The sequence below is a fragment of the Ovis canadensis genome, chromosome 10, assembly GCF_042477335.2.
Source record: "Ovis canadensis isolate MfBH-ARS-UI-01 breed Bighorn chromosome 10, ARS-UI_OviCan_v2, whole genome shotgun sequence".
Taxonomy (NCBI): Eukaryota; Metazoa; Chordata; class Mammalia; order Artiodactyla; family Bovidae; genus Ovis; species Ovis canadensis.
In genome coordinates, this window is record NC_091254.1 from 35,472,543 (window position 1) to 35,497,571 (window position 25,029).

The 25,029-nt window shown below is 40.2% G+C and overlaps 1 protein-coding gene across 2 annotated transcripts in view; it reads left to right on the forward strand.

Moving 5' to 3' along the window:
• The window catches only part of WDFY2 (WD repeat and FYVE domain containing 2), a 185,122-nt gene that overhangs the window by 113,746 nt on the left and 46,347 nt on the right, over window positions 1-25,029 (forward strand). For both annotated transcript variants that reach the window (XM_069601456.1, XM_069601455.1), the window contains exons 4-5: window positions 16,245-16,299; window positions 20,488-20,638. In XM_069601456.1, coding sequence (XP_069457557.1) covers window positions 16,245-16,299; window positions 20,488-20,638 — 206 coding nt within the window. The remainder of the gene's footprint in view (window positions 1-16,244; window positions 16,300-20,487; window positions 20,639-25,029) is intronic.

Sequence of the window (25,029 nt, forward strand, 5' to 3'; positions counted from 1 at the left end):
AGTGCTGCCTGTGGACCTCTTCCTTAGACTCACGAAAAGCTGAGGAACAACTTGACTCAGGTGAAGTGACGTCTGTAACCGCACAAGAGCCCTGGCATCCGTGGACAAATTTTTATAAACCCACAGGAAACAGTCGTCGTTCTTGTGAAATGTGCCTCCAGAGGGTTGAGAGCGGTGTGCATGTAGGCCAGCGCAGGCCTCATTGACATGCTTTAATGACGGTATGTCAGCAACTTTTCCTTTCAGTATGATGTGGCCCAAAGAAAGAAATGTTACCGTCTGACTGACTCATTCTGCCGGACCTGGTTTTCATAGGAATTTAAAGAGACAAAGAGGAGTAGGGGGGTGAGGGTGGGGGGGGAGGAAATTGACAAATGTACAGAGAAGCTGATTAGAATTGCTCCATTTTTATCTTTTTGCTGCATGCCCAGCCCAAAGCGCTGACTGTCTGTCAATAACGGCCCTTAACGTTGGAACGTAACCAGTCTTGCCGGGTTTTTTTCCTCTTTTCTCCTCTTTCCTTCATTTGATCTGAAACAAGCCTTCTTCCTTTCCTGCTAAATCTTACCAGTGGAATGGTGCTTCAGTCCGCCTTGGCAGTTACGGCTGTGTTAAACGTCCCATGTAACCTCATGCCCTCTCCTGTATTGATCGTCTTGCTGTAGCTGCCACAAATCAGGATTTTTACTGGGTCCATAATGTGATGGACCCTGGGACTGTGATATCACTGTTTTTCAGTTTTAGTCCAAAAGCAGCAACCATAAATCTGTCTTTTTAAAAAAACTTGGTTTACCAAGGACTAAAAAAACAATCACAGAAAGTAATGAAAATCTAAATATGATCTCAAAAAGCAGCATGTGAAACTTTGTTGAAGAAAATTATCCAATTTTGTGAGTATACATAAAAGAAGACATTTAAATGTCACTTCTTCCTGAAGTTGGAGATTTAGTAAAATTCCAATCAACATTTTTAATATGATATTTCATTTTTGTCACAAAAAAGGTTATTATAATGATCATCCAGCTACATTTTTTAAGAAGAGAAACTAGGAGACACATAGCTTCTGTGTTAAGACATATTTTATATCTGCAGTAATTAAGTCATTTTCATTTTGACGCAAGAATAGAAGAGCAGATCAATAGAGCAAAGTTAGACAGCTCCCAAACAGACCCAATTATGTGTAGAAACATAAAACAGGCTAAAGAAGACATTATAAGTCAGTTGTGGATGGGAAAAGTTTTTAAATAAATACTGCTAAAGCAGTTGGTTTGCTGTTAAGAAAAAGATCGATTTTAATCTTCACTTCATGTCCTACACCAAAATAAATTTCAAGAGCCTTAAGCAGCTTTAAACATACAAAATGAAGCTTTAGAAAAGAAAAATAAAAAACTAGAAGTAAACAGAGTGGGCAGTATACAGTTTCTAAGAGGAAGAACATGTAAGCTTAAAAGAGTGGAAATCACAAAAGAAAATATCATATTTAATTACATAACATTTCAAAATTTCTCAATCTGAAAAACCTGCTTAAATACAATTTTATGAAAACAACAAATAATTATTTAAAATATGATAGAGGATGGATGCTAACTGCTAAGTCACTTCAGTCGTGTCCAACTCTGTGCGACCCCATAGACGGCAGCCCACAAGACTCCACCGTCCCTGGGATTCTCCAGGCAAGAACACTGGAGTGGGCTGCCATTTCCTTCTCCAATGTATGAAAGTGAAAAGTGAAAGTGAAGTCGCTCAGTTGTGTCCGACTCTTGGCAACCCCATGGACTGCAGCCCACCAGGCTCCTCTGTCCATGAGATTTTCCAGGCAAGAGTACTGGAGTGGGGTGCCGTTGCCTTCTCCAATTGTCTTCAAACTGTGATAAGCATATAGAAATAAATAACAAAAACACTAAAATGCTATAGATAGCAGAAAAGTCAAAGAAGAGGAAATAACTAAAGTCTAATAAGTATTTTAGAGTGTTAAAAATTCTTTAATTATATTTTTATCTAAAGTAATAGCAATTTTAGAATATTATTTAAAATTCATATTGGCTAGAATTGAATAAAATAGATTCTCTTTAGACACTGATAGAGAGGACACATTAACATAAATTGTTTAGAAAAAGTACTGGTAATATGCAGTGAGAGCTTTAGAAGTATTTGTACCATTATATCAATAATTTCATTTCTGGAAAACCAAAGAAAATCATGATAAAAACAGACAAAGATCATTTATAAAGATAATCTTGTTTTTTTAATAATAAAATATTTTAATAAAATAATAAAAATATATTTTAAAGTAAAAACTGGTGTTTCAGAAATTTAATGGTCAGAGACTAATTAGTTGAAATCTCAATATAGTCTTCCAATGGAATATTATGTAGCCATTAAACTTATGTTTTCAAAGAATATTTAGTAACCTGAGAACTGCTTCAGTAGTACTACTACTATTCCAATTTAATGTGTTCTTATGTATACCAGGGAAAAGGTTGAAAAAAATAATTAAAATATTAACAGTATTTATCACTGCTAGAATTATAGACGATTTAAATTTCCTCCTTGATACTCTTCCACAGTTTTCATTTTTACTTCTGTAATAAGAAAAATAAATAGTAAAAATAAAGCACAGTTCTTTAGTCTGCTTATTTCTGAATTTGAAATTCAACTAGATAAAAAATAAGTAAAAATATAGACTATTGGAAATTTTTCAACAAGTTTCATTGGAAGGATATACAAATAAATCTAGAACTTTGGATAAAATACATTTTTTTTTCTCATCTACAAAACACTTACAAAATCATTAGTATCCTCACCATGAAGAAAATCTTAACTAAATTCTAAAATGTAAAAATGTTACATGCTTTCTGAATATAAGCTAATAAAACTAGAAATTAACAACAAAAAATAGCCATAAATATAACTGCTCATAAATTAAGAATTTTTTCCTAAATTACTCATTTAAAGAGGAAATCAACATATAAATGATATATTTATTAATTCATAAAATAACACTGAAATTGTTTTAAAAGCAACTGCTTTGTATCAAAACCTATGGAATACAGTCAAATCTATACCTTGAGAATTTTGCCATAAAATATTTTTACTTTAGCATAAAGATGTATACATGTGAACCAAGCATTCAGCTTCATTTATGAAAAAATGGTAAAGTAAGCCAAAAGAAGGTTGGAAGAGAAAATTATAAAAGTAAATCTTGAAATTAGAGATAGAGAAAACAAAAGGACAGTACATAAAACCAAAAGCTGAGTTTTAGGAAGTACTGATAAAATAGACAACAAATTCCTGGCACATGTCATTAAGGAAAACTATAAAAATAGAAAGCATATGATATTAAGTGTAAGAAAACAGATACAAGGATATTATATTTATAACCACCTTAGCAGATGGTGACTGCAGCCCTGAAATTAAAAGACGCTTACTCCTTGGAAGAAAAGTTATGACCAACCTAGAGAGCATATTCAAAAGCAGAGACATTACTTTGCCGACTAAGGTCCGTCTAGTCAAGGCTGTGGTTTTTCCTGTGGTTATGTATGGATGTGAGAGTTGGACTGTGAAGAAGGCTGAGCGCCGAAGAATTGATGCTTTTGAACTGTGGTGTTGGAGAAGACTCTTGAGAGTCCCTTGGACTGCAAGGAGATCCAACCAGTCCATTCTGAAGGAGATCGACCCTGGGATTTCTTTGGAAGGAATGATGCTAAAGCTGAAACTCCAGTACTTTGGCCACCTGATGCAAAGAGTTGACTCATTGGAAAAGACTCTGATGCTGGGAGGGATTGGGGGCAGGAGGAGAAGGGGACGACCGAGGATGAGATGGCTGGATGGCATCACAGACTTGATGGACGTGAGTCTGAGTTGGTGATGGACAGGGAGGCCTGATGTGCTGTGATTCATGGGGTCCCAAAGAGTCAGACACGACTGAGCGACTGAAATGAACTGAACTGAACTGAACTGAATTTTGCTGTAATGGAACATACGTGTTTTATTGGATGATGCATGATCACACGATAAAAACCATAGGACATATGGGAAAAATTGGGTATGTGAAAAATTGGGGCATGTTACTCAAAAAATTTTTCCAGAAAACAAACAACTTTGTTGGTGATGTGTGAAAAATGAAGATAGAACACTGGTTAAAATGCTAGCATAGTTTTTATGCATGTATTACATGGTTGAGAAATCCATAAACATTACAATATATGCATAATTTTACCTGGAAAAGACATGAAGCTTGCATGTGGAAGTGGATCTCAGAAAGGTCACAGTTTGTGAGTTATTTTGAATTAATGGAGGAGGTTAACTGAAATCAGAAGGCCAAGTTTTAACACCAAATGAAGATAGGTGTGGTTCTCAAGCCGTGATACCCTGAGGTAGATGGTAGATGTTTAAGGTGTGTGTGTGTGTGTGTGTGTGTGTGTGTACTGTGTATTCCTGTGCAGCTCAGTTCAGCTGGGTTCAGTTTTCTGTGTTCACCTAATATTTCTGGAGGACAGAATCATGCATAAGCACCTGTGAAATCAGAGGTATGCTCAGATCATTCCCTAATATACCAATCCTGTTGAAACTAATTCATGTTTTTAGCATAAGTGGTATAGCAGAACTGCCTGTGTAAGAGAATGAAAGAATCAGAAGACAATATTATATTAGTTATGAGGTAATATATTTGAAAATTTGAAAATGAATGATTTTTAACAAAATATAAATTAATAAATTTTACTCAAGGAGAAGCAGAATGCTTACGTAGATCAATAGCTGTAATTGAAAATTAGAAAATTTTACATAGACATTTCTGTGAAGGAAACATCAGTTCAGTTCAGTTCAGTCGCTCAGTCGTGTCCGACTCTTTGTGACCCCATGAATAGCAGCACGCCAGGCCTCCCTGTCCATCACCAACTCCCGGAGTTCACTCAGACTCACGTCCATCGAGTCAGTGATGCCATCCAGCCATCTCATCCTCTGTCGTCCCCTTCTCTTCCTGCCCCCAATCCCTCCCAGCATCAGAGTCTTGTCCAATGAGTCAACTCTTCGCATGAGGTGGGCAAAATACTGGAGTTTCAGCTTTAGCATCATTCCTTCCAAAGAAATCCCAGGGCTGATACAGATGGCCAAAAAGCACATGAAAAGATGCTCAACATTGCCAGTTGTTGACATGCAGATCAAAGCCATAATCAGGTATCACCTCACACTGATCAGAATGGCCATCATCAGAAAATCTACAGCAGTAAATGCTGGAGGGGGTGTGGAATATAAATTGGTACAGCCACTATGGAGAACAATGTGGAGGTTTTCTAAAAAAATAAAAATAAGGCTTCCATATGATCCAGTAATCCCACTCCTGGGGCATGTATCCAGATAAAACCATAATTCATAAAGATACAGGCACCCCAGTGCAGCACTATTTACAATAACCAGGACATAAGGCAATCTACGATGAACATTTAGAATAATGTTATGGATAAAACATTAAAATGGATAAAGAAGATGTGATACACACACACACACACACACACACACACACACACACACTGGAATATTTCTCAGCCATAAAAAGAGTGTTATAGGACAATGGAATATCACTCAACCATTAAAAACAATGATACAGGATTTCCCTGGTGGCCTAGTGGATAGAAATCTGCCTACCAATGCTGGGGACACAGGTTCGATTTCTGGTCCAGGAAGATTCCACTTGCCACAGAGAAGCTCAACCCATGAGCCACAACTACTGAGTCCACGTGCTACATCTCCTGAGCACAAAATGAGACGCCTGCGTCCTCCAATGAGGAGTAGCTCCCACTTACCACAACTAAAGAGGACCCATGCAAAGCAACGAAGATCCAGCACAGCCAAAAAGAAAGAAAGAAAGAAAGAAAGAAAAATTTTAATGTAAGAAAAAACAGAAAGAAAGAATGTCATCTGCAGCAGCATGAATGGCCCTAAAGATTTTCCTACTGGATGAAGTCAGCTTCTTATTGCAAAACTCAGACTGAAATTGAAGAAAGTAGGGAAAACCACTAGACCATTCAGGTATGACCTAAATCAGATCCCTTATGATGATACAGTGGAAGTGATGAACAGATTTAAGGGATTAGATCTGATAGACAGAATGCCTGAAGAACTATGGACAGAGGTTCGTGATATTATACAGGAGGCAGTGATCAAGACCATCCCCAAGAAAAAGAATTGCAAAAGAGCAAAACGGTTGTCTGAGGAGGCCTGACAAATAGCTGAGAAAAGAAGAGAAGCTAAAGGCAAAGGAGACAAGGAAAGATATACCCGTTTGAATGCAGAGTTCCAAAGAATAACACAGAGAGATAAGAAAGCCTTCCTCAGTGATCAGTGCAAAAAAATAGAGGAAAACAATAGAATGGGAAAGGCTAGAAGTCTCTTCAAGAAAATTAGAGATAACAAGGGAACATTTCATGCGAAGATGGGTCCAATAAAGGACAGAAATGGTATGGACCTAACAGAAGCAGAAGACATTAAGAAGAGGTGGCAAGAATACACAGAAGAATTATACAAAAAAGATCTTCATGACCCAGATAACCACGATGGTGTGATCACTCACCTAGAGCTAGATATCCTGGAACGTGAAGTCAAATGGGCCTTGGGAAGCATCATACAAACAAAGCTAGTGGTGGCGACAGAATTCCAGTTGAGCTATTTCAAATCCTGAAAGATGATGCTGTGAAAGTGCTGCACTCAATATGCCAGCAAATTTGGAAAACTCAGCAGTGGCCACAGGATTGGAAAAGGTCAGTTTTCATTCCAGTTCCAAAGAAACGCAATGCCAAAGAATGTTCAAACTACCACACAATTGTACTCATCTCACATGCTAGCAAAGTAAGGCTCAAAATTCTTTAAGCCAGGCTTCAACAGTACATGAACTGTGAACTTCCATATGTTCAAGCTGGATTTAGAAAAGACAAAGGAACCAGAGATCAAATTGCCAATATCCATTGGATCATAGAAAAAGGAAGAGAGAGATGGATGAAACTGGAGCCAATTATACAGAGTGAAGTAAGCCAGAAAGAAAAACACCAATACAGTATACTGACGCATATATATGGAATTTAGAAAGATGGTAATGATAACCCTGTATGTGAGACAGCAAAAGAGACACAGATGTATAGAACAGTCTTTTGGACTCTGTGGGAGAGGGAGAGGGTGGGATGATTTGGGAGAATGGCATTGAAACATGTATACTATCATGTAAGAAATGAATCGCCAGTCCAGTTTCGATGCATGATACAGGATGCTTGGGGCTGGTGCACTGGGATGACCCAGAGGGATGGTATGAGGAGGGAGGAGGGAGGGGAGTTCAGGATGGGGAACACGTGTACACCTGTGGCGGATTCATGTTGATGTATGGCAAAACCAATACAATATTGTAAAGGAATTAGCCTCTAATTAAAATAAATAAATTTATATTAAAAAATAAATTAAAAAAGAATAAAAGTATCTGTAAAAAAAAAAAAAAAAGAAAAAGGAAGAGAGTGCCACAGAAACGTCTGCTGCTGCTGCTGCTAAGTCACTTCAGTTGTGTCCAACTCTGTGCGATCCCATAGATGGCAGCCCACCAGGCTCCTCCGTCCCTGGGGTTCCCCAGGCAAGAATACTGGAGTGGGTTGCCATTTCCTTCTCCAACAGAAACATCTACTTCTGTTTTATTGACTACTGCAAAACCTTTGACTGTGTGGATCACAACAAACTGTGGAAAATTCTAAAAAAGATGGCAATACCACTTGACCTGCCTCCTGAGAAATTTGTATGTAGGTCAAGAAGCAATAGTTAGAACTGAACATGGAACAACGGACTGATTCCAAATCAGGAAAGGAGTATGTCAAGGATGTGTATTTTCGCCCTGCTTATTTAACTTATATGCAGAGTGCATCATGCGAAATGCTGGGCTGGATGAAGCACAAGCTGGAATCAAGATTGCTGGGAGAAATATCGATAATCTCAGATATGCAGATGACACCACCCTTATGGCAGAAAGAGAAGAAGAACTAAAGAGCCTCTTGATGAAAGTGAAAGAGGAGAGTGAAAAAGTTGGTTTAAAACTCAACATTCAGAAAACTAAGATCATGGCATCTGGTCCCATCACTTCATGGAAAATAGATGGAGAAACAATGGAAATAGTGAGAGATTTTATTTTGGGGGACTCCAAAATCACTGCAGATGGTGACTACAGCCATGAAATTAAAAGACGCTTGCTCCTTGGAAGAAAAGGTATGACCAACCTAGATGGTATATTAAAAAGCAAAGACATTAGTTTGCCAACTAAAGTCCGTCTAGTCAAAGCTATGGTTTTTCCAGTGGTCATGTATGGATGTGAGAGTTGGACTGTGAAGAAAGCTGAGCGCCAAAGAATTCGTGCTTTTTAACTGTGGTGTTGGAGAGGACTTTTGAGAGTCCCTTGGACTGCAAGGAGATCCAACCAGTCCGTCCTAAAGGAAATCAATCCTGAACATTCATGAGAAGGATTGATGCTGAAGCTGAAACTCCAAATACTTTAGCCACCTGATGTGAAGAACTGGCTCATTGGAAAAGACCCTTATGCTGGGAAACATTGAAAGTGGGAGAAAGGGTCAACAGAGGATGAGATGGTTGGAATGGCATCATTGGCTCGATGGACATGAGTCTGAGTAAGCTCTCGGAGTTGGTGATGGACAGTGAAGCCTGGCGTGCTGCAGTCCATGGGGTTGCAAGGAGTTGGACATGGCTGAGCGATTGAACTGAAGTGAGTCAGACTGAGAAAGACAAATACCATATGATATCACAAATGAACTTACAAAACAGAAATAGAAACACAGGTGTTAAGTTACCAAGGGAGAAAGGAGACGAGGAGGGATAAACTGGGAGATTGAGATTGACATGTATACACTGCTATATATGAAATAGATAGCTAATAAAGACCTACTGTATAGCACAGGGAACTCGCCTCAGTACTCTGTAGCGGCCTATATGGGAGAAGGATCTAAAAAAGAGTGGATATATCTATGTATATGTGTAACTGGTTCACTTTGCTGTACACCTGAAATTAACACAGCATTGTAAATCAGCTGTAGAAGTGAAGCAGTGAAGTCGCTCAGCCGTGTCCGACTCTTTGCGACCCCATGGACAGTAGCCTACCAGGCTGTCCATGGGATTTTCCAAGCAAGAATACTGGAGTGGGCTGCCATTTCCTTCTCCAGGGTATCTTCCCAACCCAGAGATAGAACCCGGGTCTCCTGCATTGCAGGCAGATGCTTTACCGTCTGAGCCACCAGGTACTCCAATTAAAATTAATTTTAAATAAAGAAATTGGAATATCTGTCAAAAAGCTGCTATTTTTTAAAGGACTGGGAGTTCCTGATTTTATAGTTGAATTCTAATCCTTCAATCAGAGTTGTTTATTATAATTCCAGAAGATTTTTTTTAAGAGCTGTGTGTGCTCAGTTGCTCAGTCGTGTCCAACTCTTTGCAACCCCATGGACTGTACCCCACCAGACTCCTCTTTGTCCATGGAATTTTTCAGGGAAGAATACTGCAGTGGGTTGCCATTTCCTGCTCCAGGGGGTCTTCCTGACCCACGGATTGAGCCTGCATCTCTTTCCTCTCCTGTACTGCCAGGCAAATTCTTTACCACTGTACCACCTGAGAAGCCCCCATACCACAGTTGATCTTAGCCAAAAGGCCGAAAAGCAGCCTTTTTAAAAGGTAAGATGCTTGATTCATTTTCTGAAGGTAACGTGTGCCAGATACTGCTTTAAATATTTCATAAATATTAATTAATCCTCACTGCAGTCTTATGAGGCTATTACAGAGAAGAAAACTGAAGCACAGAAATCCTGACTAACTTCCCCAAGATCATGTAACTAGTATATGTTTTAGCTGGGATTTTAACCAGACAGTTTGGTTCCAGTGCCCGAGGCCTGAACTCTTACCTACCCTGTTCTTTGCTATCTTTAAACTAAAACTGACGGAAGCTAGCTAGCTCTCTGGTTCCGCAGTGACTTTCTGAGTTGAATGCAGTACACCTCTTGAAAGGCCTAAAATCTGGCTTCCCCCAGTGACTGCTAACAAGGAATAGGCAACCCAGCCTTCTAGAAGGAGGGGGAAGGGGAGTTTGGTGGAGTTATAACCAAATTTTAAAGCAAGGAAGCAGAGAGTTGGTAGATAAATTCCCTCTTTACCCCGCTCTCCAGTGGATTCTTCCAAAGTCTGGTGTTTGTTCTGTCTGTCCAGAGACCTGCTGTGCTCTGGAGAACCAGCTGAGCTTCTTCACGAAACACAGCCCGGGTTAGTGACACACCGTTCATCTCTTTCTGCTTCACCTTGCTTCTCCCTCACTCAGACCACGGATACCACATCTGCAAACCAAGAAACAGCACTGAAGTTTCACCTCAAACTCAACTTTTTAGGAAACCAGGCTGCAGCAGAATCTGAAGACGAAATTCCTGAAACAAGAAGTGTATATGGCAAATAAACACAGAAAAAGTCCTCGACTCATAAGCCATTAAGATGATGCATATTAAACCATAGTGATAAAATAGACCATTTTATCTATTTTATAAATATTTTATCAAATATTTCTTTTATATTTATATAAATATATATTTATATTTATAAAATAGATAATTGTATGTTAATTTGGCAAAAAAAACTGAAAAGGTGAGTAATACCTAATGCTGATGAGATATGGGGAAGTAGGCTTTCGTCTGAAGGCCAGATGGTGGGGAAATGAACTTCTGCATGCTTCTGCAAAGTGATCTGGCAGAGTGTGTTCAAATATTAAGTGTACACAATCTTTCATCCAGCATCTTTGGAACATATGCGTTAGTTCATATGTTTATACATTTGAAGACATTTCTTGCCGTATTGTCGTAATAGTAGAAAATAGGAGACAGGCAGAATGTCCATTTAATGAAAGATATTTGAACAAAATATGGAATATCCATATTTTGGAGTGTGTTTTGCCCTGGAAAGATAGTTCTGATATATTACAAATGAAAAGAACAAATTGTAGAATAATGTGTATAATATGATCCTGTTTTTATATTTTATACTACACAACAAACCAGAAAAAAAACCTATACATTTACATAAGGGTTTTCTTCAGGGTGAAAAAAACATGTGGAATGATACAATAGACTGTTAGCACTGTCTCAAAGGATTGAGATAGAGAGTGGAGATAATTACTAACCTCTTCCTTATATATACTGTGTGATTTGTATGCTCAGCTATTACAGTGAACATTAAGACAGATGTGATGAGAACCCAGCAGCTTTCCCTAAAATCAAATTTCAGGCAAGGGCAATAATTCTTTTCAACCTTGATTCCTTCTTATGATTTCTTTTCTGTTCTAAGAGTTCTCTAGCTAATGGAATAAGATTTTTTTAAAAAAAGGAAATAAAATGTATATTGACTGGGAAGGAAGAATTAAGACTATCATTGTTGCAGATAACATGATGATTTATGTAGAAAATCTCAAAGAATTGTAAAAAAAGAGAAAAAAACAAAAAACCCCAAAACCTTCTGGAACTAATAAGCAGTCTTATTGAGGTTTCTCACTGGAAAAGACCCTGATGCTGGGAAAGATTGAGGACAGGAGGAGACCAGGGGCAACAGAGGATGAGATGGTTGGATGGCATCACTGGCTCAGTGGACATGGTTTGAGCAACTCGGGGAAATAGTGAAGGAAGGAAGCCTGCCAGGCTACAGTCCATGGGGTTGCAAAGAGTTGGACATGACTTAGTAACTGAACAACAACATTAAGATTTCAGGATTCAAGGTTAATATACAAGTCAGTCATTCCCTGTATACCAGCAGTGAACAAGTAGAAATTGAAATTTAAAAATATATGTATCACTAGCATCCAGAAAGATGAAATACTTGAGTGCAAATCTAACAAAATATGTAGATCTATACGAAAAAAAAAACACAAACCTCTGGTAAATTAAAGAACTAAATAAATAAAGAGGTGTTCCACATTCATAGGAAAACTCAATATTGTCAAGATCTCAGTTCTTCCCTATTTGATCTATGGATTCAGTGCAGTCCCACCAACCACCCACCAATCCTTGGAATTTGCCCAAAGGAGTTGAAAAAGTATGCCCACACAAAAACCTGCCTGCAGTCGTTTGGTGGTGGTTTAGTTCCAGTCGTGTCTGACTCTTTGCAGCCCCAGGGATTGTAGCCCATTAGGCTCCTCTGTCCATGAGATTTTCCAGGCAGGGATACTGAAGTGGGTTACCACTTCCTTCTCCAGGGGCTCTTCCCAACCCACATCTCTTGTGTCTCTTGCATTGGCAGGGAGGTTCTTTTCTGACTGAGCTAGGAGAGAAGCCGCAGCTGTATTTGTAATTGCCAAAACCTGGAAGCAACCAAAATATCCTTTAGTAGATGAATGGATAAGTAAACTGTGGTACATCTTGTCAATGGAATATTATTCAGAGCTAAAAGAAACAAGCAATCAAGCCAAGCAAAGACATGGAGGAAACTTAAATGGGTATTAATGAGTAAAAGAAGTCAGCCTGAAAAGGCTGCTTAACATGATTCCAACTGTATGGCCACCTGGATAAGGCAAAATTTTGGAGATAGTGAATAGCTCTGTGGTGCCAGGGATTAAGCAGGAGAGAAAGATGAATAGGCAAAACACAGAGGACTTTTAGGGCAGTGAAAATACTCTGATACTCCAATGCCAGACATAATGTCATTTTACATTTGTCAAAATCTACAGAATTTAGAACACCAAGAGTAAAGCCTGGAGCAAGCTGTGGACTTGGGGTGATAATGATGTGCAATATAAGTCATCAGTCTAACAAATGTACCACTCTGGTGGGATGTTGGTAAAGAGGGAGGCTGTGCATGTGTGGGGACAAGGGCTTTATGAGAAAATCTATACTTTCCTCGCAATCTTGCTGGGAATCTAAAAATGTTCTTAAAAATAAAAATAAATGAGGGAGGATAGAAAGATGGATAAAATAACCTTAAATGTGCATGTCTTTTATTAAAATTAATTTACTTGTTTTGGATTGTGCTGGGTCTTCGTTGCAGTGCACAGGCCTCCCGTTGCAGTGGCTTCTGATTGCAGAGCACAGGCCTAGAGCGCATGGGCTTCAGTATTTGCAGCAACCGGGCTCAATGGCTGTGGCTGATTACCGGCTCAGCAGTTGCCGCTCGCGGGTTCAGTGGACATGGTCCACAGGCTTAGGTGTTATCCACAGGCAGATTCCTCTCCACTGAGCCACCAAGGAAGTCCTCTGTTGTTTTAAATTTGTCTTCACTGGGTCTTCGTTGTGGCACACAGAACCTTTGACCTTCGTTGCAGCATGCAGGATCTTTAGGTGCGGATTGCAAACTCTGGTGGCAGCAGGTGGTATCTAGTTCCCTGATCAGAGGTTGTACCCGGGCCCCCTGCATTGTGAGCACGAAGTCTTAGCCATTAGACCACCACGGAGGTCTCTGTTGTTTTAATAAGGAAAACTGAAAATAATATAGACATTTGTCAACAGAAGAACATTCCAGTACATCCTATGCAGTCGTTAAAAAGACTGAAGTCGATAAGTATGTACTCATATGGAACGATGCGCATGATTTGTTACCAGAAAATAGTATTGTTAAATGATATTAATATTGTGTTTTATTACATATTCCAGTAATACTTTTCATAATAATTATCTCTGAGAAATAGTATCATAAGGAGCTTTTAAATATTTATCAGCCTTATGTTTCCTAGAATAGCAAATTGTCTGTTTGATCAAGAAAGTAATAATGGAAAAAAATGCTGACAGTTTCTGAAATTTTCTCCATGATTATGTATCTGTTTTCATAGGAAAAACAAATGAACAGAAATTAAATTCACCTATGCAGTGAACTGAGAATTTTATTATATATGTATACCTTAACCCTAAACACAAATCTGCATCAAGTTGTTTTATTTTATATCCTGCCTGTTTCTGATAGGAATTAATGTACCTTTTGCCCAAGCTAAAGAACCCTTTCAATGTATTCAAAATAACATATGAATGGCAAGAACTCAGTGAACACTTGCCCAAATAGCAATTGTCTTTAAGAAATACATTTTGTGTGTATGATAGGAAATTTGGGATGCTCTAAAGTGTGGGGATGCTTTTGAACTGTGGTGTTGGAGAAGACTCTTGAGAGTCCCTTGGACTGCAAGGAGATCCAACCAGTCTATCCTAAAAGAGATCAATCCAGGGTGTTCATTGGAAGGACTGATGCTGAAGATGAAACTCCAATACTTTGGCCACCTCATGCGAAGAGTTGACTCATTGGAAAAGACCCTGATGCTGGGAGGGATTGGGGGCAGGAGGAGAAGGGGACGACAGAGGATGAGATGGCTAGATGGCATCACCGACTCGATGCACATGAGTTTGGGTGAGCTCCGGAAGTTGGTGATGGACAGGGAGGCCTGGCGTGCTGCGATTCATGGGGTCGCAAGAGTCGGACACGACTGAGTGACTGAACTGAACTGAACTGACAGCTGATTCACTTTGTTGTACAGCAGAAACTAACACAACATTGTAAAGCAATTATCCTCCAGTAATAAATATAAATAAAGAATGGGGCCCAGAGCTGAGCTGTTCTTGCTGGGGATTAAGGGTGGTCGTGAATCATTGCTCAGATACGTACATGCCTTTTTACCCACACTTACATCTCCTTATGGGAAAACTACTTGACTTCTCTAAAAATTAGTCTGCTCTCTTCAATTGTGAGCCTAGCACTTCAGAAACCAGAAATGAATATTATGCCACTCCTTGAAGGAATAATGAAACGAATTAAAAAAATGACAAGTTGCATAATGTTATTACTGAGAAAAACATGGTGAAGAAAACCCATTTGCAGATAAGCTTCTTAAGGAGGGCTGGGGTGGAAGAGTCAATACCCAGAGGGACTTTGTTAAGGTGTTTATCCTCTGACATCACCTTATACTGTAACTTTGTGGCACCTATTGCAAAAGCAGTGTAATTATGTACCTCTGAAAAACCACAGAAACTATATGAATTCAGTAAATACCCAGATTGCAAGTAACGCGTCTGTACATCTGTCCTCCTACCGCCTTTCTTGAAGTCATCAAGGAGCAATTCTGAAAGCCTCCAAATGTTTTGAAAAGATTCATTGTTCTGTTTTTCAGTTCCCATAAAGATTTCAATTTATTACTCTTGGCAGTTTTCCTTATACTTGACAGCCTATTGTTTAAGAATATATGGAAATATACTGTTTAAGAATGCACTGGGATGACCCAGAGGGATGGTACAGGGAGGGAGGAGGGAGGGGGGTGCAGGATGGGGAACACGTGTACACCCGTGGCAGATTCATGTTGATGTATGGCAAAACCAATACAATACTGTAAACTAATTAGCCTCCAATTAAAATAAATAAAGTTATATTTTTTAAAAAAAGAATATATGGACATTTCAAAATTTGAAATGCTGCTTTCAGATTTTGCATTTGAAAGAAGTTAAAGGACTCAAAACTTGGCTGGAACTTATATACCTTTGAGTGGCTTCTACATATGGGTCTTTGTGCTTAGATGAAGCAGGCTAACATAAACACAAAATCACCTCTTCTGTGTCTTCAGAAAGAGTATGTACAATGTGTTATATAGAAACTGATCATTTTGAGTAAATTTGACACTGAAACTAACCTCGTCAGATTGGGAGACACCTTTTACATATTTTTTTTTCACTATTTCTTGACTCTCTACTGTGCCAAAGCACTGTCAGGTGCTGTGGGACACAGGGATGAGTAAGATGCAGCCTTGAGAAGCTTGTTGTACTGGGAAACAAGACTGCTATTGGAAACAGAATCTTTAAAATAGCTAACTTATTTTCCTAGTAGAGCATTACCATCCTGTTTGATCTCTGGCCAGAGACTTGCAAAATTTCAGCTGTGGTACCACCGAGAAAAAAAGTAATTTGAATCGGATTTACCTTCAAAATTGACCTGGATCAAAACTCTGAACTTGATCCAGTTTTCTTCTCATGTATACTCAAAAAAAAAAAAAAAATCAATTTCAGAGTTGTAAGGTTAAAAATCACGATAATTGCATTGGATCATAATTATGATTGTTACTTTTAGAGGGGTACAGAAAATGCTGAGTTGATTGGCAAAATACTAATGTTAGATGTAATTCAGTGATGATGTTTGCTTTATACAATCCAATTTTTACCAAACATGTTTATTCACTTAAAGAATTTCTTTTTGCTTAATATTTTCCTTCTCTTTTGTAGGAGTTTATTTTATCAGAAGATTATAACAAGATGACTCCTGTGAAAAACTACCAAGGTAGGAATGAGAGTAGTGTTTTCATTGCCTTCGACTTTGAAATGTTCCTTGATGGCCACAAGACGGGATTTACCTTTACAGCAGTCACTGGGAACAAAGCTCTGCAGTGCTTTGTGGTGAATATTATCCCGGTTTTTGAATCAAGAAGCAGAGGCCTGAGGAGATCGGCTGACTGGCACGCAGTCCCGTAGCCGGTAGCTTGCAGAGCCCGTCCAGTTCCCATGTGACTCCAGCACCCACGGTCTTTGTCCTTGGTCTCCCTGCTCCACCCCGCTGCCTGCAGACCCTGCAGCAGACTTGGAGAGCAGGGCCGGGCTTGGGAGTGAGCTGCTTTCCACGGAGCTCATTCCAGCTCTGGGTAACGGTTCTGAAAGGTTCATATTGTCTCAGGGAAGGTGTTCGGGTTTTATTGTGTCTTCAACATTGGCATTGTTCCATAGACCATTTACATAATACAGATCAGGAGCAAATTTTCACTAAGGAGTGTTTCCTCCAGGTCAACAGGGGCAGGGGCCAGAATATTAGAAGTAGACCTTGGAACACTTAGAGGTCATTTCATCCACATCTTGTGACCTCATTCATGATCATCCGGCCTCTCCTCTTGAGGTATCCTTAGACATAGCAACCCCTCCTGATTTTAGAAAATTCTCAGCATTAAGTTCTTCGTTTTTAGATGTTGAGCAAAAATTCATTTCCCTATGGGTTTATTCTTTTTTTTTCTCCTTTAATAACTAGTTTTTTTTTTTCTTTTGAGCCTTTTATTTTGCACTGGGGCATAGCCCAATAGCAATGTTGAGATACCTTCAGATGAACAGCAAAGGGACTCATCCATACACATACGTGTATTCCTCCCCTCCCATCCAGGCTGCCACATAACATCGAGCAGAGTTCCGTGTGCTATACAGTAGGTCCTTTTTGGTTATCTATTTTAAATATAGCAGTGTGTACATCACCATCCCTATGGGTTTATTCTTTAGTGTTTTTTTATGTATCACTTATCATTTATTGAGTACCTACTGTGTTCCAGTAACTGAAAATTATAATAGTGAACAAGGCATGCGTAGTATCCATGCATCCCCCATGAAAATAGAATCAAGTAAATCTAAACAGAATTAAAGCAGATCAAATTCAGCAATATATAAAAAGGGAAGTACATCGCAACCAAGTGAGGTTTATTCCCAAAAAGAAATAAAAGCAGGGACAGGTGTTTGTCCATAGCATAGCAGCCTTATTCACAATAGCCAAGAAATGGAAACAGCCTAAATATTCACAGATGGATGAATGGGTAAACAAAATATGGTTTATCAATACAGTAGATTCTTATTTGGCCACAAAAGGAGACTGAAGTGCTGATACCCGTTACCATGTGGATGAACCTTGAAAACATGCTGAGTGAAAGAAAAGACCATACATCATATGATTACATTTATATGAAATGTTAAGAATAGGAGAATTCATAGCCACAGAAAGTCAGTTAGGGGTTCCTCAGGGATGGGGCTAAGGGGATTGGAGGTTATGGGTTTCTTTTGGAGGTGAGAGAAATGTTCTAGAAGTAGAACATTCCCCATAATGATTGCACAACACTGCGAATATACGAAAAGTCACTGAATTATACCCTGAAAAATGGTTTAAATGGGGAATTTTATATTATGTGGATTTTTTATCTCAGTTACCATTTTTTAAAAACAGTCACTTTTAAAACAAGTTATTCCAAAAACAAAGACATTACAAGAAAGGAAAACTACAGCCCCAATTCTCTCATAAACTTAGACGTTAAAGTCCTAAAAGAAATACTAGCAAATCCAGCAACATGTAAAAAGAATTATACACGATGACCAAGTGGGGTTTATTCCAGATAGGCACAGCTGGTTCAGTGAAAATCAGTGTAATCCTTCACGTCAAAAGCCTAAAGAAGAAAAATCATAGGCTCATATTAATTGACACAGAAAAAGCATTCAATAACACCTGATTGTCACTCATGATCTAAACTCTCAGCAAACTGCAAATAGACAGGAACTTCCCCAGCTTGAAGAGAAACAACTATTAAACAAACAAACTATAGCTAACATCATGCTGTTGACTCTTGTCCAACTGCAGATGAGGAAGTGCTGAGGTATTTACTGTTGAAACATACCTGCGTATAAGTGGACCCATGCAGTTCAAACGTGCCTTGTTCAGGGGTCACGTGTACTGACTTGTGAGAAACTAGATGTTTCCTCCCTAAGATGGATCGTGGCCCCTGTTTAACAAGTACAGCCAGGCTTCAAGCCTAGGTTCCTGAAGCTTAGCGCCACGTATGTATCTTCAAATGGTTTCTTTTTGAATAAGAGAATTCTGTCATCGTAGAAAGAGTATGCGCTTTGAGTTTTAGGGTTTGTTTTTTGTTGGTTTTCTGTTTGTATTTTCAGTAGTCATAGGCAGCCTGACAGAGAAGGAGAACCGACTTTGGCAGAGAGACCTAGGGTTTTAATTCCGTCCTTGTCACTCAGTGATTGTGCAGCTTTGAGCAAGTCACATAAGAGTTTTGAGTCTCTGTCTCCTCCTCGGATGCAGGACGGTAGCTTGGAGCGCTGTAAACCCCCTTATCTTCCTACTATCATCCCCTTGGGCTTAGAAAGTAACAGGAAGAGGATTAAGGGCGCCTTCTTGAAAACAGGGAGCAAGGCGCCAGGGGCCACGTTCTGCCTGAAGCAGACTTGAAAGTGAACCATTTGAGAGTCTGCTCTTATTCCACCATTGGTGGAACTTAAATTCGCCATTTGATGACACAGACATGACAGGAGTTTCTCCAGGAAGTCCCATCTTTGGGTTTAAGACAGCATTTTGATCTTGATTGTGGCCGATTCTCTGAAAGGCAGGTACTGTGCAGAGAAGTTACAGTATTATTGCTTCTATGCCCCTTCTAAATCCCTTTAGACACTCCAGCTTCAGATGTCAGATTTTTAAACATCAGGCATTTGGTGAAATGTCTGTCCCAGAGGGATTCACTGTGGTTCTGGCCGTACTGTTTGGTCACCAGTCTAGAAGGGCCATCTTGCCAAGACCAGGTTGTGTGTGTAAAAGAAAGAGGCCCCCCAGCTTTGCAGAGTCATTGCAGTGACTAAGTGAGAGAATATGTTTGAGTCCTTGGCACTTGTTAGACGTTCAGAAATTGGCAGTGATATTGTTACTGCTGATAGAGCTGCATTGATCCATCCATGTCTCGTCCTATTTTCATGATGAAAATGGGAAGCTGATGTCTTTTCTGTCACCTCGTCACACTCAGGATGTCTCCTCTCACCCACCAGGCTGCCACCTCCTGGGCACAGGTAGCCTGGTGAGGTCCAAGTTCCGAGACTTCAATCTTTGTTTACTCCAGTCAGCTCTGTTCAGTGGCCATGGACACCCCCATACCTCTCCCCCTGGAATTGTATAAGAAGAAGAAAGCAAATATTTTACTGATTTTACTTGGTACGTGAGAAGCCATGAGACCTTGGCCAAACTCCTCGACTTGATCCTGCCTCAGTTTGCCCACATGCAAAGCAAGGAGAGGGGGTCGAGGACCTGAATAGTGTCTTCTAACTCTGAAACTGTGTGATGCAATACTTCTGTGATGGTGGTGCCCTTATTCCTGAGCGACCCTGGGAAATTTGCTCCCATTATCTCATTATGTATACTTTGATGTAGAGGATATTTCATTCTTTTTTTTTTTTTTTATGTGGCCCTTGAGAATAATTCTGCTGTCCTTTCCAAGCTCCAAGCATTTGATTTGTCATGGAAAATTCATCTAGAACTTTGTTGTGGGTTTCAAAGCCAGCCTTCATCAAAAGGAGGACAGTAATGCTCTTTGCTTTTTTTTCTTAAGCTTAAATAAACTGACCCAGTAACTTACTAGGAGAGCATCGTTCCTAACGTGTTTTGCAGTCACAGTGATCTGGCTTTTTCTAGACCAGCAGTTCTAACAAGTCTAAAAGAGGTGGCCCCTGGCCCTTGGGTTATTGGGAACATTTTCTTATAGCGACTCAGATGTGGTCTTCTCCGGGGGCATGGCTGTACCCCTGATGAGAACCACCGTTCCAGCTTGCGTTTGCCATGATGATCTACTGTTTAGCTTACGCTGGGGCGGGGGAGGAGACAACCTTGCACCTCTGTGGACCACGCCTTGTTTAGGATGCTTGATGGGTTGTTTTCTTGTCTCTTGGTTTTCAGCGCATCAGAGCCGAGTGACGATGATCCAGTTTGTCCTGGAGCTGGAGTGGGTGCTGAGCACGGGACAGGACAAGCAGTTTGCCTGGCACTGCTCCGAGAGTGGGCAGCATCTGGGAGGTTATCGCACCAGTGCTGTGGCCTCAGGCCTGCAGTATCCTTTGCTGGACAGAATCCCTTGGTGGGAACTTAGCTGTTGACTTCTTTCTTTCATGAGCACTCTGGGTATGTGCACTTTGAAGGTTTCGTGTTTTATTTGCTGAGTTGCCCTGCTGATTAAGATGCTTATAAACCATCCTAACACGTAAATTGTCAGAGGTCCTCATGTAGGCGGGGTAAATCAATTTCGCCTGAAATAACAGTCCCTGCCGAGCAGGTTGTGGGTCTGCTGTGAGCAGAGTCTGACATCTACACAGCACACAGCCCAGATTTGTGAGCCTCAGCCGTCAGAAAGGTTATGGAACACGGAGATAATGCTGTCACTGAATTACAGTCTTTTAGTTTTGTACAGAAATAATTTACACATAGGTATTAAAGTTGAGAACATTCACATTTTGGTACCTGGCAGAAGAACCACAGGATCCCTATTCATTTTAAGAATATTTATTAAGAAGCTACCATGCTGGGACCAGCGTAGGCTGACTGAACACGGTAATGCTATGAATAAGTCTTTGTTCCAGGTACCGGATTTTTCCAGAATGTGTAGAATGATACTAACTCTTATCTCCCAAGCTTCCAGGGTCTGTGTGCTCACTGTGCATACCTGCCAGTGATGGGTGATCCTCACATCCAGTGCTCTGTGCACTTGGGCCTGACAAGCGAACATGGGCCTGACAAGTGTGAGACCTGGATGGGTGATGCTACCATTGTAAGAAGGAAGGGGCTCTGAGTTTCTTCTTTCAAAAGCATAGAATCTCTCCACCTTCTGACAAACGAGGAAATAGTTAGAAACAGATTACTTGTCTGCCGAAACAGGATGGAAGAATAAGACTTGCTTTCAGATTTTCATCTCATATTTATAAAATGCCTGTTCAGCAATTTGCAGCCATCTGGCAGAGTACCTTGCTGTTTCCGTGCAGACATGTGGCAGTTGTTGTATTTGTGTGTGTGTGTGTTTAGGTTAATGCCACTCCTATTTTCCTACTGGAAGGGCAAGAGGAAGAAACTGAGAATGGCCATATGGGAAGTTTTGAAAGTGGCAGATTACCAAGAAGACCAGAAGCAAGGGTGAGGAGGAATGGAAATCGAGATCAACTTTATCTTTGAGAGGGTGGTTGATAAAAGAAACTCCATGCTTTACTTCCTAAAAAGCCGGTTCAGACAAGCATAATGCTTGAATTGAAGTACATGATCTCTCCTGCCAGTAGATTAATGATTTCTTGCAGTGCTTAGATTAGATCTCCCTGAGAGATCATCCGTCCAATTTCTCATTTACAGATGAGCAGCTATAGCCCAGAGTGGGTCCCATGCCTCTCTCTGCAGCCCCCCAGCTGGTATGAAGGAAAATCACCACCACAACCCAGGTTTTCTGCCATAGACTGCTGGGTTTTCCCAGCGGTTAAACTACATTACCCCTTTGAGAAAAGAACCAATGGCACCAATATAATTTGTCCTTAACATTCTGGCTTCTCTATCACTAGCCAGGCCTAGTGATGTGTCTTCTGTATCACCTAACCAAGCCGGGGAGCACAGAAAGAAAGACAGATCTTGCCCTTAAGAAGTTTATTTTTTAAACTATCTGAAAATGGTTGGGGGGAACCCCATAAATACACAGAATTAAACTTGTCCTGACTCTTATTATGGTCTTTGCCTCGTCTATTCAGGCATCTCCAGAGGTCATCTTCATTTTTCAGCTGTTTCCTTTGGCCACACCATGTGCTTTACCAGGCAGAAAAAAATCATGGGATTCACTAGCAGAAGCTTTGATGTGTAGTGAAAACCTCAGGCTTCATTCCCCCATGCAAATGACCATCCAGTCCAACCTTGGAAGGGAGCGGCAATACTGCAGAGATGCCCTTCCAGAAAACTCCCTCCGCCTCCCTAGCTCCAGTTCTGGAGTCCCAGTGCCAGCCCTAGCTCCTGGGAGCCTAAAACTGCCTGGTGTTTTCCCAGTGCCGTGACCTGATGCATAACAACGCTGAATTTGCCAGAGAGTCTCAGCCAGGAACCACGTGACCTTCCCAGGCTGCAGGGCTTTTCCTGGGAGCCGCCTGGTGTATAATTGCTAATAAACAACCCATACAGATTGGGGTTCACCTAAAATCCAGTTTTTAAACCCATTTGTTTCATGGGACCCCCCTCCTCCACCACCTAGCCCCCACTTCTTTCTGCCGTCTTCTATACTTACAGGGTTTTTTTGTGGGGGCAGGGTGGTTAGTGATAATGAAAAGATCTGTTGAAATAAAACATTCAGAATAATATTATAATCCCATTTCTCTTCATAGTGGACGCTGGTGGTGTAGATAAAAATCTTCTACATATAAATTCATTCTTTCCCATCTGCATCTCAAACAGTCATTCAAACAAGCCAACAAGTGAGAATAAGTCAGAGGGAATATAGCCTTTCTCCTCTTCTTTCAGGCCTCTTTGCGAAGTAAATACGCAATGAAAGCAACCAAAATTCAAGTAGAGAAACAAAGGATGACAGAACGACTGACCAGTTCACAAACTGAATTATCAGGTTTGAAATCACCTCAAAATCTCTGTTGCTTTGGCTGAAGGTCTGACAGATAGTAAGTGAACTACCATACTGTTTTGTGTGTGTGTCCAGTCGTATCCAGCCCTTTGCAGCCCCGTGGACAAGAGCCCACCAGGCTTCTCTGTCCGTGGATTTTCCAAGCAAGAATACTGGGCTGGGTTGCCATTGCCCCCTCCAGGGGATCTTCCTGACCCAGGGATCGAATCTCTGGGGTCTCCTGCATTGGCAGGTGGATTCTTTACCACTAGCACCGCCCGGGAAGCCAGATTATCATATTACCAACAGCAACGACAATAATAATAATAAAGAAGCGAAGGAGAGGAAAAAGAAGACAATATCTTATATTTGCAGCCCCTGAGTGTTTCCCTAGTGCTTCTACATAACGTTACTTTGTTCCCTAGAAAAACATAAAGACCTCATTCTCAATTTTCAGAGTAGAATGCATCAGAGAGGCTCAACAGGTTAAGAGGCTTTCTTGAGGTCACGTGACTGTTACCTGGCAGAACCAGGATTAGAACTTGGGATTTTAAATCTTTGAGCTAGCCCTGTGCACAACTAGATACAGCAGAACGGAGCTGGTTCCCCCGGGTCCCATGGCAGGTTTCCTCCCCTGCTTCTGTTGCTGGTCTTTACATTTATCTAGCCTCATCCTTCGTTCGGTCATTGGACCACATTTTGGTCAGATCTGGTCATACTTCCACAAAAATAATTTAGGTACTCTGCATCTTAAGAATTTCTCCATGTTGGAGATATTTCCAAGGTACCACCCTCTTCTGTTTATTCCTATTTGGGGAAAGAGTACTGAAAAGCTATTAAGATTATCTTGATTTTCATATTTCCTTGTGTCATACTAAATTCCAGTCACTCTGGCTTTGAGGTTGTCCTATAATTTTATTTTAGCCCTCTTCCAAATAGCTTGTGTTGCATCCGTGTGTGTGTGTGTGTGTGTGTGTGTGTGTGTTATTTCCCCGAAATTGCGAAGACTTGCATCTGTTTTTTCTTGTAATTAATCAAGATGATTAAAATTTAAGGCGATCTTATTCTTTGTAAATCTTAATATTGTTTTATGTATATCTGATAACTTTTCTCCCTATTCTTGAGACCAGAAGAATTTGCTATACCTTGTTCTCCTTTGCTTAAAAAAAATGCATTAATATGAAAATTTTAAAACTCGTATCAAATTGAAGAAGATGGTATAGTGGACACTCATGTACTTACTGTCCCTTTCTGTCTGTCTTTTCACTGGAGTAGTTTAAAGCAAATTCTAGACCTTGTCCTAGACCTTGTCTTATCCTTACACACTTCATTATGCACCTCTCAAAAATATGAATCTTTGCCCAATAACCACAGCGCTGTCATTACTCCTAAAGTTTATAATCACTCCTTGATAATACTGAATAATTGATACATTTCAAATTTAACTCATTGTTTCAGAAGTGGCTCTTTGCAGTGGATCTGTTTGAAATCAAGGTCCACACGTTGGATGTGGTGGTTGCATCTCCTAAACTTCCCGGTCTTCCTTTCAGATTTTTTTTTTTATGCCACTGTACCTTGTTGAGGGGACTGAGTCAGTTCTCCTTTAGAGTCTCATGTTCTGAAGTGGCCTCAGCTACCTTGTAATGTCATATAACTTGCTCTTCTTCCCACATTTTCCCCTACTTTTCCTGTAAGCTGAAAGTGGCCTCTGATATCTTGATTCAGTTCAGATTCAGCTTTTGGGCAGAACACTTGGTATTTGCGCTGTGTGGTTCATTCTGCTTCTCATCAGGACACACAGCATGTCGGGTCATCACCCTTCCAGTGACAGCAAGATGGATCGGTGGTTCTGGTGGTGGCAGTGGGGTCCC